Source organism: Carassius carassius, chromosome 13 (genome assembly GCF_963082965.1).
Source record: "Carassius carassius chromosome 13, fCarCar2.1, whole genome shotgun sequence".
NCBI lineage: Eukaryota > Metazoa > Chordata > Actinopteri > Cypriniformes > Cyprinidae > Carassius > Carassius carassius.
The window spans coordinates 3,194,428-3,209,920 of NC_081767.1; the positions used below are offsets into that span (position 1 = coordinate 3,194,428).

The window sequence follows — 15,493 nt, forward strand, 5'->3', positions numbered from 1 at the left end:
ACACAAAATACAGTAATACGTAAAAAAAAAACAAATCCTGAAAACACAGTCTAAATACATATTTGACAGTCACAGATTCAAGTCAGCAGCTAATTACATGTTAAAAAATATGGCAAATATTTCAAGTTAAAAGTACTTATTTTAGTAGTGTTTATCTGGCACAGAAACACTGAGATTCTCAGTTAGGACAGAATACGACTGTGGTGGGAAAAAAATAGAACACAATCCAATTTCTAAATCTGAAAGCTGAAAACGTGGTAAATAGAAGCATTTCACTGGGAGTTCATTTTATAATTTATTTTGTATTTATTTCCTTTATGTGAACTGTACAAACAAACTGTTACACTGAAATACACTGACTTCAGAGTGATCAACATAAGAGTGGAGAGCAACCGCCAACAGAGAAAACAACTATGTGTGTTTTCATATGTGAATGTGGGTGCATATATCTGTGGGTCAGATGAGGAAGTTCAGGCCTCTTGCAGTACTGGAAAGATGTTTTCTTTGGCCAGTGATTTTTCGTGTGCCTTGAGACATGCACCCCGCTGCCTCCTCCTCTCCAGTCGGCTTGTTTGCCTTTTCTCAGTCTGTTCTTCCTCAAACCCTCCATCTCAATCCTCATAGAAACAGAATAAATAAATCACCGGCCCAAACTGCCTTAAAGGGGACGTGGTAGTGTGGAAAGCTAGTTGAATACAGATCAAAGCTGGATCTATTTAAAGTTAGTTTTCTATTTAATGTGCTTCATATACTGTATCTGATTATTACATCACATATTATTACAAAATAATATGAAATTATGACATAGTATTATAAAAATATTCTGTGGAGAGATTTGCATCACACTTTTATTAATGCTTTTACCAAATGCTTTTGCAATAATATGTGTCGGACTAAAGGTAAAATGTGTAATGTTTTAGTTGTTAAAATACTTTCTATTGTAGCTGAAAATGCACAGATGAAAAGTAAGCCATTTGTGGGCTAATTTCCTTGAAAAGCGTTTGGTTGATCCCAGTCATTAGTGTGAAAACGTGAACTGTAAATAAATGTATGTGCTTAATGAGTACTTGATTATTAATTTAATTGCTTTTCTATTTTCAGCCTCCTCCTGATTGTTAAATGTAGGTGCTAACTGTGTTGATCATGGAGATTTCCCTTATGATGATGTTACATATTTTAATGAGGACCATATAGAATCCACCGCAATCATTCTGTCTTTCAAATAATCATTAATAATTTGGACATAATCAACAACATTTGACCTTTTTATAGTAGTAGAACGTCTCAGGTTACGAATGTAACCATGGTTCCCTGAGTAGGGAACGAGACACTGCGTCATCTAGGGGGTGCTATGGGGAACACCTCGTCGTGACCCGTGTCTGAAGCATACATTGAAAAAACACCAACTTGTTGGCCGGCTACAGCTTCTGAAGTCACTATCCTCTGACATATGTGGGAATTGTAAGTCGCTTTGGATAAAAGCGTCAGCTAAGTGAATAAATGATAAATGAATGAATGATACACTATCGGTGTGACTATAAATAGGCACTGGGTGAAAATGTCATTCACTTCTTCGTCTGAAGCTTGCGTCCAAAGCATGGCAGGGAGCTAGAGGACGCAGTGTCTCATTCCCTACTCAAGGAACCATGGTTACATTCAAGACCTGAGACGTTCGCTTTCAAGGGAACTTCGAACTGCATCCTGGGATGTTTAGACAGCTGTCTGTTACAGTACCCCTTACAGCCAAAGGCCTAAGCTACATACCCAACCAGGGTAGAGCTGATGGCTTGGAATCAGGAAAGATTCCTTTAAAGGGATGTGGCTAAGAACCTAGCATTTTATACCAAGTTTTGCCTGTCACACAGGGGCTACCGCTAGCTTAAGCATAAGCTTGCTGAAAGAGCTGTCTCAACAGTTCTCTAGTGGCAACACCCTGTTTAGATAGGTATCCGAGGATACATAGGTGGAGTGGCGCCCAAGATGAACGGGGCTTTTACCAACTCAAGAAAGGGCACGAAGCAACCGCGCGAAGCCCTCACCATATAGGGTTTTAGAAAGAACGCAGAATATTAGCATGCGAACTTACCACAGCGTGGATTTCAGAATGTGCGCAAAGACTTCACATGCAGACTTACCATAGCATGGATTTTCAAATACTGTTCTAAGGAGGGGCTCTCGTGGCACTCTGATAGAGCAGCTCATAGATGGAATGGTGCATCTCAAAACAGTATGTTTGAGAGTCATCAACTCGATCTATGGAAACAATACTGAAGCGCTCTGGGGAAAAAACAGAGAACTCAGTCTCATATGAGAGGAGAACTCCGAGCTCAGAGTAACGCACTCATAGGCGACCCTTTTTGGAAAAAAGGGGAGCGCTGCTTAACTACCACGAGAATTAACCACATAGCCCCTCATGTTGAGGGAAGCGATGCTTGAGGTGTATAAATAATTACACACTGCACTGTTAAAAATTGCTGTAGTTTTTACAGTAAATATTTACAATAGTCTACTGTGTTTTTAATTTTACAGCATTACTGTATTTTGCCATGTAGGAGCATACATAATTGCTGTGAATTTTAGAGGTCCAATAATATACTGTGTGTTTTTTTAAGGTAGATCACTGTTATTGCATGTTCCTATGACTTCTGCAGTAAATGCTTTTTTAAGAAAAAGAAAAAAACAGTTGAAGAAGTTTTCGTCATCTTCAGTGGACATCTTGGGAGTTGGGACTTTCCATTGTTTGGTTTTTATGTTTATTTAAATTTGTATAAATTATAAAAGCAAACAACTTGAGCCATATTCCATTCCAGTTGGTGGCGATAATGCACCAATAAGTTAGGTTGCCAACCGCCAATAAACACCAAAAAAGAAGAAGCTGGGACTTTCCACGCGCTTGCGTCATCATCACCAGCACTCAATTTTCGCGCTCACCTCGTGCTCTACGGTTACCGGAGGAGGAGGATCTCTAATGAAAGCGAGTCAAGGTGTGTTACATCTACAATATGGAATCCTTTTACATCCACGTTGCAAAATGGATAATCTATATTATTTGTCTAATTTTATGATGAATTTGCTTGATGAGTCGTCACAGATTAACGATTAGCTCAGCTGTCTATATTTTCTTCACCATTAAAGTGTGGCCTGGCTGTTAAATGTCCTGTTGCAACCAAATGGGCACCGGATCTCCAGACCTGACTGAATATGGCTCTTTAAATGAGACAAAAGCTGTGTTAGGGTCCCACACTGAACTTCACAAATGTCTTCATGGCATTTAAATGTTTTATCACACATCTGTACCTGATGCTCTTTAGCAGCAGACTGGTGATGGTAAACACTATTTAACTGCATAAAACCAACACAATCAAGTTAAAAGCTTAAAACTTTTAAAAGCTTACATGTCTACTACCAACAACAATGTAAAATAATTTTATACCGAGCAGTTTTCAAAAATTTTATAGTAAAATAAGGTGAGATCTACATTTGCATCACATGTATCACGGACACATAAAATGTTGTGATAGATCCTTCTATGACCATGGAAACCCCAGTTTCAGATGTGTCTCAGAGTGAGAGATTAGAAGTTGCAGATCAAAATCTTTCTGAAGTTGTGGATAAATCGCTTTTTCTAAGAAATGTAACCCTCTTCTATCTGAAACTGCAAGTTAAATTGCTATTGCCTGAGTCTACCATTCAAGGCATTGTTGAAGAATTTCAAAACATCCATGACATTGGGCAGTCATATTTTCTCTAGCAAACTGAGAGAAAAGCTTGCTTTACTTGAATTACCAGAGGAAAGGATTAATTAATATGGTTTTAAACATGGATATTTTTCTTAAATAAATGCATCGCTTCACTTCAGAAGGCCTGAGCCATGTGGAGTACTTTTATGATCGATGGATGCACTTTTGGGGCTTTCAAAATCTTGCCTGTCATTCACTACAATAATAAAGCTGAGAAGAGCTAGGACATTTTTTTTTTTTTTTTTTTATGAAACTCCGATTTTATTTGTCTGAAAGAAGAAAGTAATTTACTCCTAGGATAGCATGAGTAAATCATGGTAATTTTCACTTCATTTAATTCTTTTCAGACTATCCCTTTAACATGAGCTATACAACACTTATTAATCTATGCCCTGCCCTGCCATATTCGTATTTTATTTTTTGTAGGTGAATCCATGACCCCAAGCAAGTAGATGTTGTCCGTCGAGAGGGAAGTTGTCCTGGGCCCATTTTCAGAGGCATTTGTTGAGGGCCTGGCAGCATTGTTTGCGACCTATTACAACTTAAATCTTGCTTATCAGGATGACGCTGCATGCACGCTGGAATTTATTCAGAGGTATTTCAGAGCATATAATCTTACTTAGTATTTGTTACTTGAACTTTTTTTTTTTTTAGGTTTTCAATTTAGGATAGCTTATCTAAATTAGATTTTTTTATGGAAAAGTTTTCAAATGAACAACAAAAAATTGCTAACCACATACTGAATAGAGAATTATTTTATTCACGGCATGTTACTAAAAAGTGCAAGGTGCATCTGGATTAAAAACTTGACAAGCACAAGCAGATGCTTAAAGTTGCTTTTCTTCAGTACTTCCATTCCAGCAAACATTCACATACAATTTGTGTTGTAGACTATTTAAGAATAATCACCTGGATTCAATTAGCAAGAGTAGAATGCCAAGAGTATAGCAGTTACGTATAGCACAACTGTAGCAAATGATCTATTATAAATATGCAAATAATTCAAATGCTACAAACAATGCAAAAACCATATAGAAAATAAAAAATTATTATAATGACTAAAATAACAATGAAAGATGCTATTTTAAATCTGTATTATAATATAATCTATACATTTTGTTTATTGTAAACATGGAACGCAAAATGTTTTTACATTAATTTCTATAAAATTAAATGACCCTAACTCTTTATTGAAATGAAATGTAATTTGAATTGTCAGAGTAATTTTGTATTTTATTTTTAAGTTTATAATGTTTTTGATAATTAGATGGTGTGTGTGTGTGTGTGTGTGTGTGTGTGTGTGTGTGTGTGTGTGTGTGTGTGTGTGTGTGTGTGTGTGTGTGTGTTTTTTCCCACAGAGGACTTGTGGGCATCAACCTGGAAACTGGATCAAAAGTTACTGCTGGAAAGCGAGACAAGAAAATGCATGGAATGAACCCACATGTTTGCATACTGTTGTGTAAACTAATGGACTTTGAATGGCTTGTCATTTAAAGTATTCCAATAGAATTGATACCAGAGACTGACCTGATTTCCAAGTTCATACAGTATTCTTGCCTTTAAGGTAGGCACAGTTCAGACCATTTCTTTAGTTTATGACTTGAGAACAATCACTTTAGCAATGTGTGCACTGCATAGTTAATATTAAAGTGCTGCTGTTCTCTGTTAAAGTTTTGCTGTTTTTTCCAAGGCTAAAGCCTTAAAATTAATGTGCAATATCCTTTTTTTTTTTTTTTTTTTCATTGTTTCTCCAAATACATTTTTGAATCGGGTTATGTTAAAGGGATAGTTCACCCAAATAGCAAAATTATGTCATTAATAACTTACCCTCATGTTGTTTCAAACCCGTAAGACCTCCGTTTTTCTTTGAAACACAGTTTAAGATATTTTAGATTTAGTCAGAGAGCTCTCAGTCACTCCATTGAAGCTGTGTGTACGGTATACTGTCCATGTCCAGAAAGGTAAGAAAAACATCATCAAAGTAGTCCATGTGACATCAGAGGGTCAGTTAGAATTTGTTGAAGCATCGAAAATACATTTTGGTTCAAAAATAGCAAAAACTACGACTTTATTCAGCATTGTCTTCTCTTCCGTGTCTGTTGTGAGAGAGTTCAAAACAAAGCAGCTGGATATCCGGTTCACGAACGAATCATTCAGTTCACCAAATCGAACTGAATCGTTTTAAACGGTTCGCATCTCTAATACACATTAATCCACAAATGACTTAAGCTGTTAACTTGTTTAATGTGGCTGACACTCCCTCTGAGTTAAAACAAACCAATATCCCGGAGTAATTCATTTACTCAAACAGTACACTGACTGAACTGCTGTGAAGAGAGAACTGAAGATGAACACCAAGCCGAGCCAGATAACGAACAACAGACTGACTCGTTCACGAGTAAAGAACCGTTTCTGTCAGACGCGTCCGATTTGAGAACCGAGGAGCTGATGATTTTGCGCATGTGTGATTCAGTGTGAAGCAGACTGACACACAGAGCGCCTGAACCGAACTGATTCTTTTGATGATTGATTCTGAACTGATTCGGTGCTAGTGTTATGAGCGCGGTAAACCAAAGGTTTAATCAAACCAAATCAAGGGCAATCATCGCAAATGAAGTCATTAGGTCGAGCGCAAAAGAACCGGTGGGAGTTTTTTTAACTGGTTTATTGAATCAAACTGTCCGAAAGAACTACTGGTGATCCGAAAACCGATGCAACCAGTTCTTGACTCGAGAACGAGTCAATCTTTTGTTCGTTATCTGGCTCGGCTCGGTGTTCATCTTCAGTTCTCTCTTCACAGCAGTTCAGTCAGTGTACTCAGTGATGGATCTACAGTTATTCGTTCGCAAACCGGATATGACAAACTGCTGTGTTTTGAACTCTCTCACAACAGACACGGAAGAGAAGACAATGATGAATAAAGTCGTAGTTTTTGCTATTTTTGGACCAAAATGTATTTTCGATGCTTCAACAAATTCTAACTGACCCTCTGATGTCACATGGACTACTTTGAGGATGTTTTTCTTACCTTTCTGGACATGGACAGTATACCGTACACACAGCTTCAATGGAGGGACTGAGAGCTCTCGGACTAAATCTAAAATATCTTAAACTGTGTTCTGAAGATAAATGGAGGTCTTACTGGTTTGGAACGACATGAGGGTGAGTTATTAATGACATAATTTTGCTATTTGGGTGAACTATCTTTTAATTAAAATAAATTTGTTATATAAATAAAGGCTAAAGCCTTGCATTTAATGTGCAATCTCCTTTTTTATTATTATTGTTTCACTAACTACATTTTGGAATCTGGTTATGTTAAATAGCCATTACAATAAATTTTTTGTTAATGAACCTGTTATTGTGAGTTTTATTTGACAAAAATGCTTTAACTTACAGCAAACAAATAGTGAATTGAATTCCACATCAAATGCTCTAATTTACTGTAAAATGTATAGCAGTACATGTAAGTTCATTGTTGCTCTTGTAATTTCACTTGCATTCATAAACATTTTGACTTTAATTTTAGTTACAGCTGTAAAAAATCTACAGCATATATAAGGCAGTGTGCTGTTTTTTACAGTACAATTGTAGTTAATGATTTACAGTACTCTTGGAAATTTTACAGTATTACTGGCAACCCAGTAAGTTACTGTAAATTTTACAGTACAATTGTAGTTAATGATTTACAGTAATCTTGGAAATTTTACAATCTTACTGGCAACCAAAGTTGCCAGTAAGTTACTGTAAATTTTACAGTCAATTTTTTACAGTGTGGCTGAATGGACCCCAAGGTCTAATCATCTCAAGAAAGGGAACGAAGGGGAGTGCGTAACCCTTACCGTACAGGATGTCAGAAAGTGCGCAGAGACTTGTGTGCACACTTACCACTTACGTGGATTTTAGAAAGTGTGCAAAGTGTTCACGTGCACACTGATCACCATGTGGTTTTGAGAAAGTACACAAAGCTTAGCGTGTGTACCTAAAGGTTCCTAAGCATCGCAGAGGCACTGAATCCCATGGGAGAGGCCAGCTCAAATTTTACAAACCTCTGGCGAGGGGAGCATCACCTGAGGTAGCATATACAAGAAGACTTCTGTAACTGCCACCACTTCCCGCTAGATGCGACAGCAGCACTAAGCGGCCTGGAGACCCCTCAGGGTGACCTGGCTGGACATCCATGAAATTCCCTGCAGTGCTGTGCAAGGCCTGATGATCAAGAAGGCTTCAGCAGAAACCTGTGATCTCAGCTGCCTAATACCGGAACATGAAGCCTGGCTGGTGCTGTCAAGTGTTTAGTAAACACTGTAATTAGGCACTGCAAAGGAAACTCACAGAGTTTATTAGTAGACACATAAACACCAGCAATTTAATACACATAAGTATACACAGAGAGGGTTACATACTCACCCACCCTCCTGCGCTGGAGCCCCGCTCAAGGGGCGCCTCCTTTTAGTCCGGACCATCAGTCAGGGCTAAAACATTCTATGAACATAGAATCAGCCAAAAACGTTATAGGTCCAGCATAGGAGATTGTTATGCGAGAGATTTCCACTTAACCTTGATCGGGTGGAGAGCTGGTGGTTACAGGGGAATTATGAAGGGGAGGATAACAGCAGCAGTTAAAAATCCCTAAAGGGAATGAGTAGATTCCATGGTTTCACTCTGATTCGGATGAGAACGCTGCCTCGTCTGGATCACATCCCTTAGGTTCTGCTTATGTCCTCGTGACCCACCTCGTGCCCGCAGATGGGAGAGGAGTGCGAGTCGCGACACTAGCCTTCTGTGCCCGCCCTAGTCCGCCCATGGTGGAGGAGGCCTGCTTGGTAGCATGGAGAGAGGTCCGTGGTGCGGCGCGGTTACCTGATCAGGAGAAAGGCCCTTGCCTCCATCCAGGTCTCTTAGCAGATTGGCCTGATATGCTTGAAGCACCACCATCGTGTGTAACAAAGCCATAGCCTGACCTGCTGCTGCGTATGCCTTGCCATTTAAGTCAGATGGATTTCTGAAGGGGCTTAGATGGCAAGGAGGGAGATTAAGAGAGTATGTCTCTCCTGCAGAAATATTTTTTTTTACCTCTTTCTACAGGGGGCATCCTCTCATAGCCGCCTTCGCGCATCACCTCGATGTCGGCAGATTTACTCTTTTGCCGAAACCAATGGATGCGAGAAGAAAACGGCCTCTTTCATTTATTTTTGATCTCTATATGGAGATCATGCAGAAATGGAAAGCTCACCTGAGCTGATATGGTCAGAAAGATAACGCTCCTCGAGGTTTTTTTTTTTTTTTTGGCCTTACAGCGTCACCTTGTTAGCGCATTTTCATAGCAAGTCCAACTTTGCCTTGGCGCAATCCATAACCACTAACATCTCCACATACGCAGGGCAGGAGAATTGAGAAGGCTTAGCCTCAGCTTCTTCACCATCCTCAAATATCTCCTGCTTTTCCTGGGTAAAAACCCAGCAGAGCACTAACCTCAATATCAGATAGTGTTAAAGATATAACATTATCCTCCCGAGGCTCTCTTTCGTCCACCGCCATTACGAGCGTGAAAGGGAAAATCCCTCTTTAAAACATTCAAACAGATCCACCTGTATTCTCACGAGCTCATTATCCTCCGTCAGAGGCTGTAGCCGGCCAACAAGTTGATGTTTTTTCAATGTATGCTTCAGACACGGGTCACGACGAGGTGTTCCCCATAGCGGCCCCTAGAGGATGCAGTTCGAAGTTCCCTTGAAAGGGAAACTGTGTCATCTCAACAATAATTTTTGATCTGAAACCTAAAAACTAAACTAAACTGTGTGCGTGTGTGTGTGTGTGTGTGTGTGATATGATTATATACAGCCATTTAACGGTAATTTTCATCATCATTATAATAATAATTGTTATTCATTTATGTATTTATCATCAACATTGTTATTAAGCACATTTATAATGCAGGACATTTCATGCTAAATAAATATCATGTGGATCCATTTCTACATAACTGTATGATATCACTACTCTCATAAAGAGAGAGAGAGAGAGAGAGAGAGAGAGAGAGGACACCGCGCAACGGTAACCTGAGACGCGCGTCCTCCGTCAGAGTGAACGGGAACTTTGATGATTTGACGGTGAAACCTATGGAAAGGTGGAGATGATGTTCCAGTCCTTGATGATGGATTCGTCTTTCAGCGTGTCCAGATATGTTGTCCTTGTGCTCGTCTCCTAATAGACTGCTGATCCATTTTTCTTCTCAAACAGCTTTTGTGATTGAACACTTGAGTCCGCGTGAAGAACAGTGAAGGAAACGGGACGCATTGTTTGAATTTTCATTATTATAAAGGACTTCCAGTTCATTCAGGATTCGTGATGTCTGCAGCATACCGCTCCTTGTTCCTTTGTAAGTAAACCGAGCTATTCATTCCTTTACAGTGTGGCGTGATGTTTCATTTTTGTACATCTTAGTTGCTCGTCTTTCTCTAGTATATTGTTCACCTTCAGCCATGTCAAATAAGTTTTGGCATGTTTGAGCAGTAGATCATTTTTTTCAATACAAAGACATGCATTTAATTTAACCTAAGCTTGGTCAGAAAAGACCCTCACCCAGTTGAGTAAATCAAATCCAGATGGTTTTGGTTTTCTGGTTTTGTATGGGCTCTGATGAGTTACACCCTTCAGACACACAACTCTTGAAAATAAAGGTTCCAGTTAGAACAAAAAAAAAAATGGTTTTGCAGTCTAATGCTACCTTTTCAAGCCCAACTGAGAACTTTTTTATTCACTAGTTCTTTGGAAAACCATCCTGTTCTGGTGCTCCAATAAACCCAGAAACAATATGATAGTCTAAAGCACCCATTAATGAAATAGCAATGTCTTTTTAATGTTTTAATCTCTAAAGAACCAGTTTGCTCAACTCAAAAACCCTGCGCAACCAAAATGGATCTTTAAAAAGAGATTTAATGAGGAACCTTTATTTTAAGAGTGTAGGCTACCATTACGTTTGTGTCTGAGACCCCAATAACAAGAATGCAGGGAGAGATAATACAATGTCATTTTTTCCCAATATATTAAACAATACATTACGACTTTGATGAGTATTATCCATTATCCAAATACTATTGGGATAACAAAAGGTCACATTTGCCGATTGCATTTGTTCAACGGCAGAAAATGTAACATTCTTTGCAAAACGGAACAAAGACAGGGCACCTCGCCCAATCCAGATCTCTTAATTTGTTGTGACATCGGATGGCAAAAATAGATCCTCATGTTAAACGTCCGGAGATGAGCCGCTGGCGCGAGCCGCTGGTGTCCGGTGGGCACGCGGGTCTCGCGTGTCTGCGTGTGCTGGGTCAGACCCCGGGAGGATGTGTGAGAGCATGCATGCGTCCATGGGTCACATTCCGAGTCCTCCATCGTCTCGCTCGCGGTTCATTGTCCGATTCTAGGGCTGCACGCGCGTTTGTAACGGGAGTTTAGTGCGCGTTATTATAATCACTGCGCCAAACTTTGTCCCATCTTTCGTGTCGTCTGCGCGTGTGTGTGATGCAGGATGAAAGCGGTGTGTATTGAGTCTAGAACCTGCCTATTGTGCTCGCTAAATGTGTATAAAAATTCCCCGTGCATTCTCTGTGGCGTATTGAGAAGGTCAACGCTGCTTTAACACCCCTAAACAGAAGCACCAGCTTGCCGACAGCATTTCCACACACTGTTATTCTATAGCAGTAGAATTCCTGCGTTAAGGATTTCAGCAAAGTGACTCTTGCGAATATTGGAACTGATTTGGTTTTGAAAGTAGCCTTTTCTGTGTCACAAACCTTGAAGACTTGATTACGAAAGCTGCAGGACATATCAACTAAAAAAAAAATAATGTAGCTGATTTAAAACAGACATGTTGTCAAACTATCTGGGGGTAAGTTGCCACACTTGAAACCTTAGTAAAAGCTATTTTATGAGTTTTCAGTAGAACTATTATAAAAAAAAATAAAAAAATAAAATGACATGCCCCAAAATGCACAAGAATGCATAAAATATCAAACCATTATTTTGGAAATCTAATATCATTTTAATTAATAAAAGAAATTACAAAATTTAAAACCATGTGACATTATTCACTGTCTGTAAAAATGTGAGATTTTGATGACACAAATTTAATACAGTTTCTTACTATTCTCCCATGCCTCAAAATCGCTAGAAAAATAAATTAAATAGTTTAACTTTTGGGTTAAAATCTATTTTAATTTTATACTTGAACCTTTTTTATTATTATTATTTTATGTAATCCATTCCGTATTTTATAGCAAAATTGCAAAAAAGGTGTTACTGTTTTTTTTATTTGGAGTATCAAATCTTTTGCAATTAAAGAGACATGTGAAAACTAGGGAATATAAAATGCCTGGTCTCAATTTACATTCATGTCCATGATTTAATTTTAAATTAATTGCATTCTTAATATGACATTATTGCAATAGTAACTAATAAACCTTTGTTTACAAATGATATGTTTAATATCTGCACTGCATGGAAAGTGTTTCCAATGCTTTGCTAATAGTGCTGAAACTGTAACCCACACACCTATGGGATGCTGCTAGTTGGCGTAATCCCATTAGGATGATGGCAAGATGGTAAGAAAAGACAGAGAGTGTGTTACAGTACATGCGCCCTGACACGTGCATCTAATTCATGGAAAATATTTCACAATATAAAGAATAAACACACTTGTGTTTGCAAATTTGCATTTGCCTGAAGATAGCCGAATTGTCAAGATAAAAATTCACAGTTATCAATATCACAAAAGTTCTCAAAGTGAAATGTCATAATATCCCTTTAGACTGCCTATGGGGATATTGTCACATTTCACTTTGACAACTTTTGTGATATTGACTTATCAATCAGGTTACTGCATTTAAAAGTCATGCTTATTTGCTATTGTTTCCAATTTTGTTGCCTTTAGGCATCGACTAAGCCATTTTTATTTTCAGATAGAATATTATAATTTTAATGTATTGTTTGGTTAAAGATTATGTTCATCTGTGTTCTTGAGAGAGGAATGGATTGAGAACTGACACTGTGTTTGTAGCAGTCCCATTGGCTTGTGCATCAAATTAGTTAAATGAAAAATCCTTGTAGTGTCATTATAAGTAAATTCCTTCAAGAATGTATAATTCCATTAATGGAAAAAAGCTTTTAAACTGTTAGGATTGGCATGTAGAGCTTATCTCGTTGCTGAGAATCTTCAATGATGGACTGAATTAATAGTGCGTAATGGGGTAATTTCCATTTCATTTGATTTGATGCTTTCGAAGATTTTACATTATTTAAGTCTAGCACCCTGGAGGAAAGTCAAATTTATTTAAAAGTCTTATAGCAAAAATGAGCCGCTATGAACTGCTGCTATCAGGAAATGAGCTGTAAAAAAAAAGGACAAACCAACCAAACTGTACAGAAACTACATGGATGATTAATCACTAGTCAATCCCCTCGACTGACTTGAATGGAGATGTTAAATGGGAAGTCTGGGCAGTAATAACAGACTGTAATTCACTTGTCAGAAATGTAATGGAACCATAATAAAGAACGTTTTCCATGTCATGTGATCACTTAGTGCTCATCCAACACAGCTGAGACTCTACAGAGTCATTCTGACCACTAAATATTTGGATTTCCATCACGCAGTAACTGAATGCATTCATCTGCATACTGTTTTGAATATCCATTGAAGATTGCCAATAGTTGCACTAACATGGCAAAGTGTTGTTTAAAGTCACACATTTTCACGCCCTGTACTACATTTGGCTGATAACCACAGGCAGAAAGAAGATCTCTAGTATATGAAAATGACAGGATGTTGCAGACGCAGAGGTTATAAAATGACATCCCAATGTGCAAGTCCATGAATCACAGAAAATGTGCGTAGAATGAATAAACACACCAAACACACACACACACACGATTCGCATACACAATACAATGCGATGTAATGATGGAAGCTTGGGCATTTTAACACATTTTTAAACTAAAAATTGGCACATATTAATTTTTATTTATTTATTTATTTTATGTTTGTGTGTTTTCCCCCCAATAGATATTTATGAATTTTCATCTGGAGATTTAGATTTTTGTTTAATGAAGCTCAGATGTTTGGTCAGGCAACGTAAATAGCATTGCCGTTTTCCAAGAAGTGGTTTGGGCGTCTGGCTGTGTAGTGACATGAACATTCCTGAGGTTTTTCCATCAGGATATTTTCCAGTTCAAGCCAATATCTACAATTATGGACACAGCAATCCAGGTCTAAGGTTTTTTTTTTTCTCCCTTGGATATATTCTTTGCCATGGGATTATATGACAGTCCTCTACATTTCAGGCTCCGAGCTTCTAGTTAGCTGGTGCAGTGCTGTTATAACAAGCTTCTCCTGAAAGCTGTGCTTGTCTCCTGCTGCACCACATCTGAGGTGACATTGTCTCAGCTCTGAACTGAAATTCAATATTCTCCCTGTGCTGTCACGCCGCTGCTCCTCACAGTGCAGATAAACAGCTTGAAGAGTTCTCCAGATGTGTTATTCTACTCGCTTGGACTTGAGACACATGTGGTGCTGTTTCTTTTTGTAAATCTGCTGTGACTGTCTTTGGGAGGTGCTTCGACTATGTAATAGAAGTCTTTTAAATGGTTGTTTACATCACTTAAGTTCCAATATGTTAAAAATAAGTGTCATTTTATGTGTATATATATATATATATATATATATATATATATATATATATATATATATATATATATATATATATATATATATATTGGCACAACCAATATATATATATATATATATATATATATATATATATATATTGGCACAACCAATGGCACAAGTTTAGGGTGGGGCTATCTTCTTGTCTGACCAATGCAAGATCAGTAGAGTAATACAGAAAATAGTTTCAAAATGTTTGATTTTAACCAATTAAGAAACCGTTGTAAATGATAAAGTTAGTGAAACGTTGGTTTAGTAATGTATTATATGTAGCATTTCATTGTTACTCTATCTTAAATGAAAATGTCATTTTGTTTCATCATTCCTGACATTTCAAGCAACCCTTCCCTCAGCTGTGGTCTCATATTAATAGACTAAAAGTAAATGTAAGCTTTATTTGTCTTAAATAGAGTGCTGCTCCTAGACTTGTGGAGCCCTATGCAAAACTGTGTTGGGGTGCGGGGAGTTATGAATGAATGAAACGCCTTTGTCCACGTTCACTCCATCTCAAAAGCACTTGATTTTTATGTAGAAAGGTCGACAGTGCACCGCATTAAAATAAATGACATAAGCAGTTTTCAAAACCGCTGGCCAAATTCAAAAACAAAACTAAAATTAAATAATCTTTGAGAGCAAGGGGCCCCCTGATGTCCCCGGGCTCTGCTTGAATAGGGAAATGAAATGCAACAATGAACAACTATATCACACTCCTTGACTGAAAATAAATAAATAAATAAATAAAAAATCAAAGGAAGCCACAGTAAACACCAGTCCACGTTTGAGTCTTTCTGTAGCCTATAAATCTCCAACTCTTTTTGACTCCCTGGTTAAATTACTCCCAGATTACTTTGGAGCTGCTCAACAGGAACTGCCTATTTTCCTTCATGGCTAACAGATGTTCATGATTGGTCCGGTTTGACAATAATTCAATCCAGCTGCACCTTGGCGTAGCAAAGCCCGGCTTGCTTACATAAGTCATTGGTCATGAGCGGCCTCTGCCCCTCACTCGGCCCTTATATGCAGGATT

General features: G+C 38.1%; 1 protein-coding gene across 1 annotated transcript in view; it reads left to right on the top strand.

The window, feature by feature from the left end:
• The first annotated feature begins 9,784 nt into the window (after positions 1 to 9,784).
• LOC132155837 (CXADR-like membrane protein) overlaps positions 9,785 to 15,493 on the top strand; it is an 85,581-nt gene continuing 79,872 nt past the window's right edge. Inside the window, exon 1 of the mRNA XM_059564561.1 lies at positions 9,785 to 10,122. Coding sequence (XP_059420544.1) covers positions 10,092 to 10,122 — 31 coding nt within the window. The 5' untranslated portion in view covers positions 9,785 to 10,091. The remainder of the gene's footprint in view (positions 10,123 to 15,493) is intronic.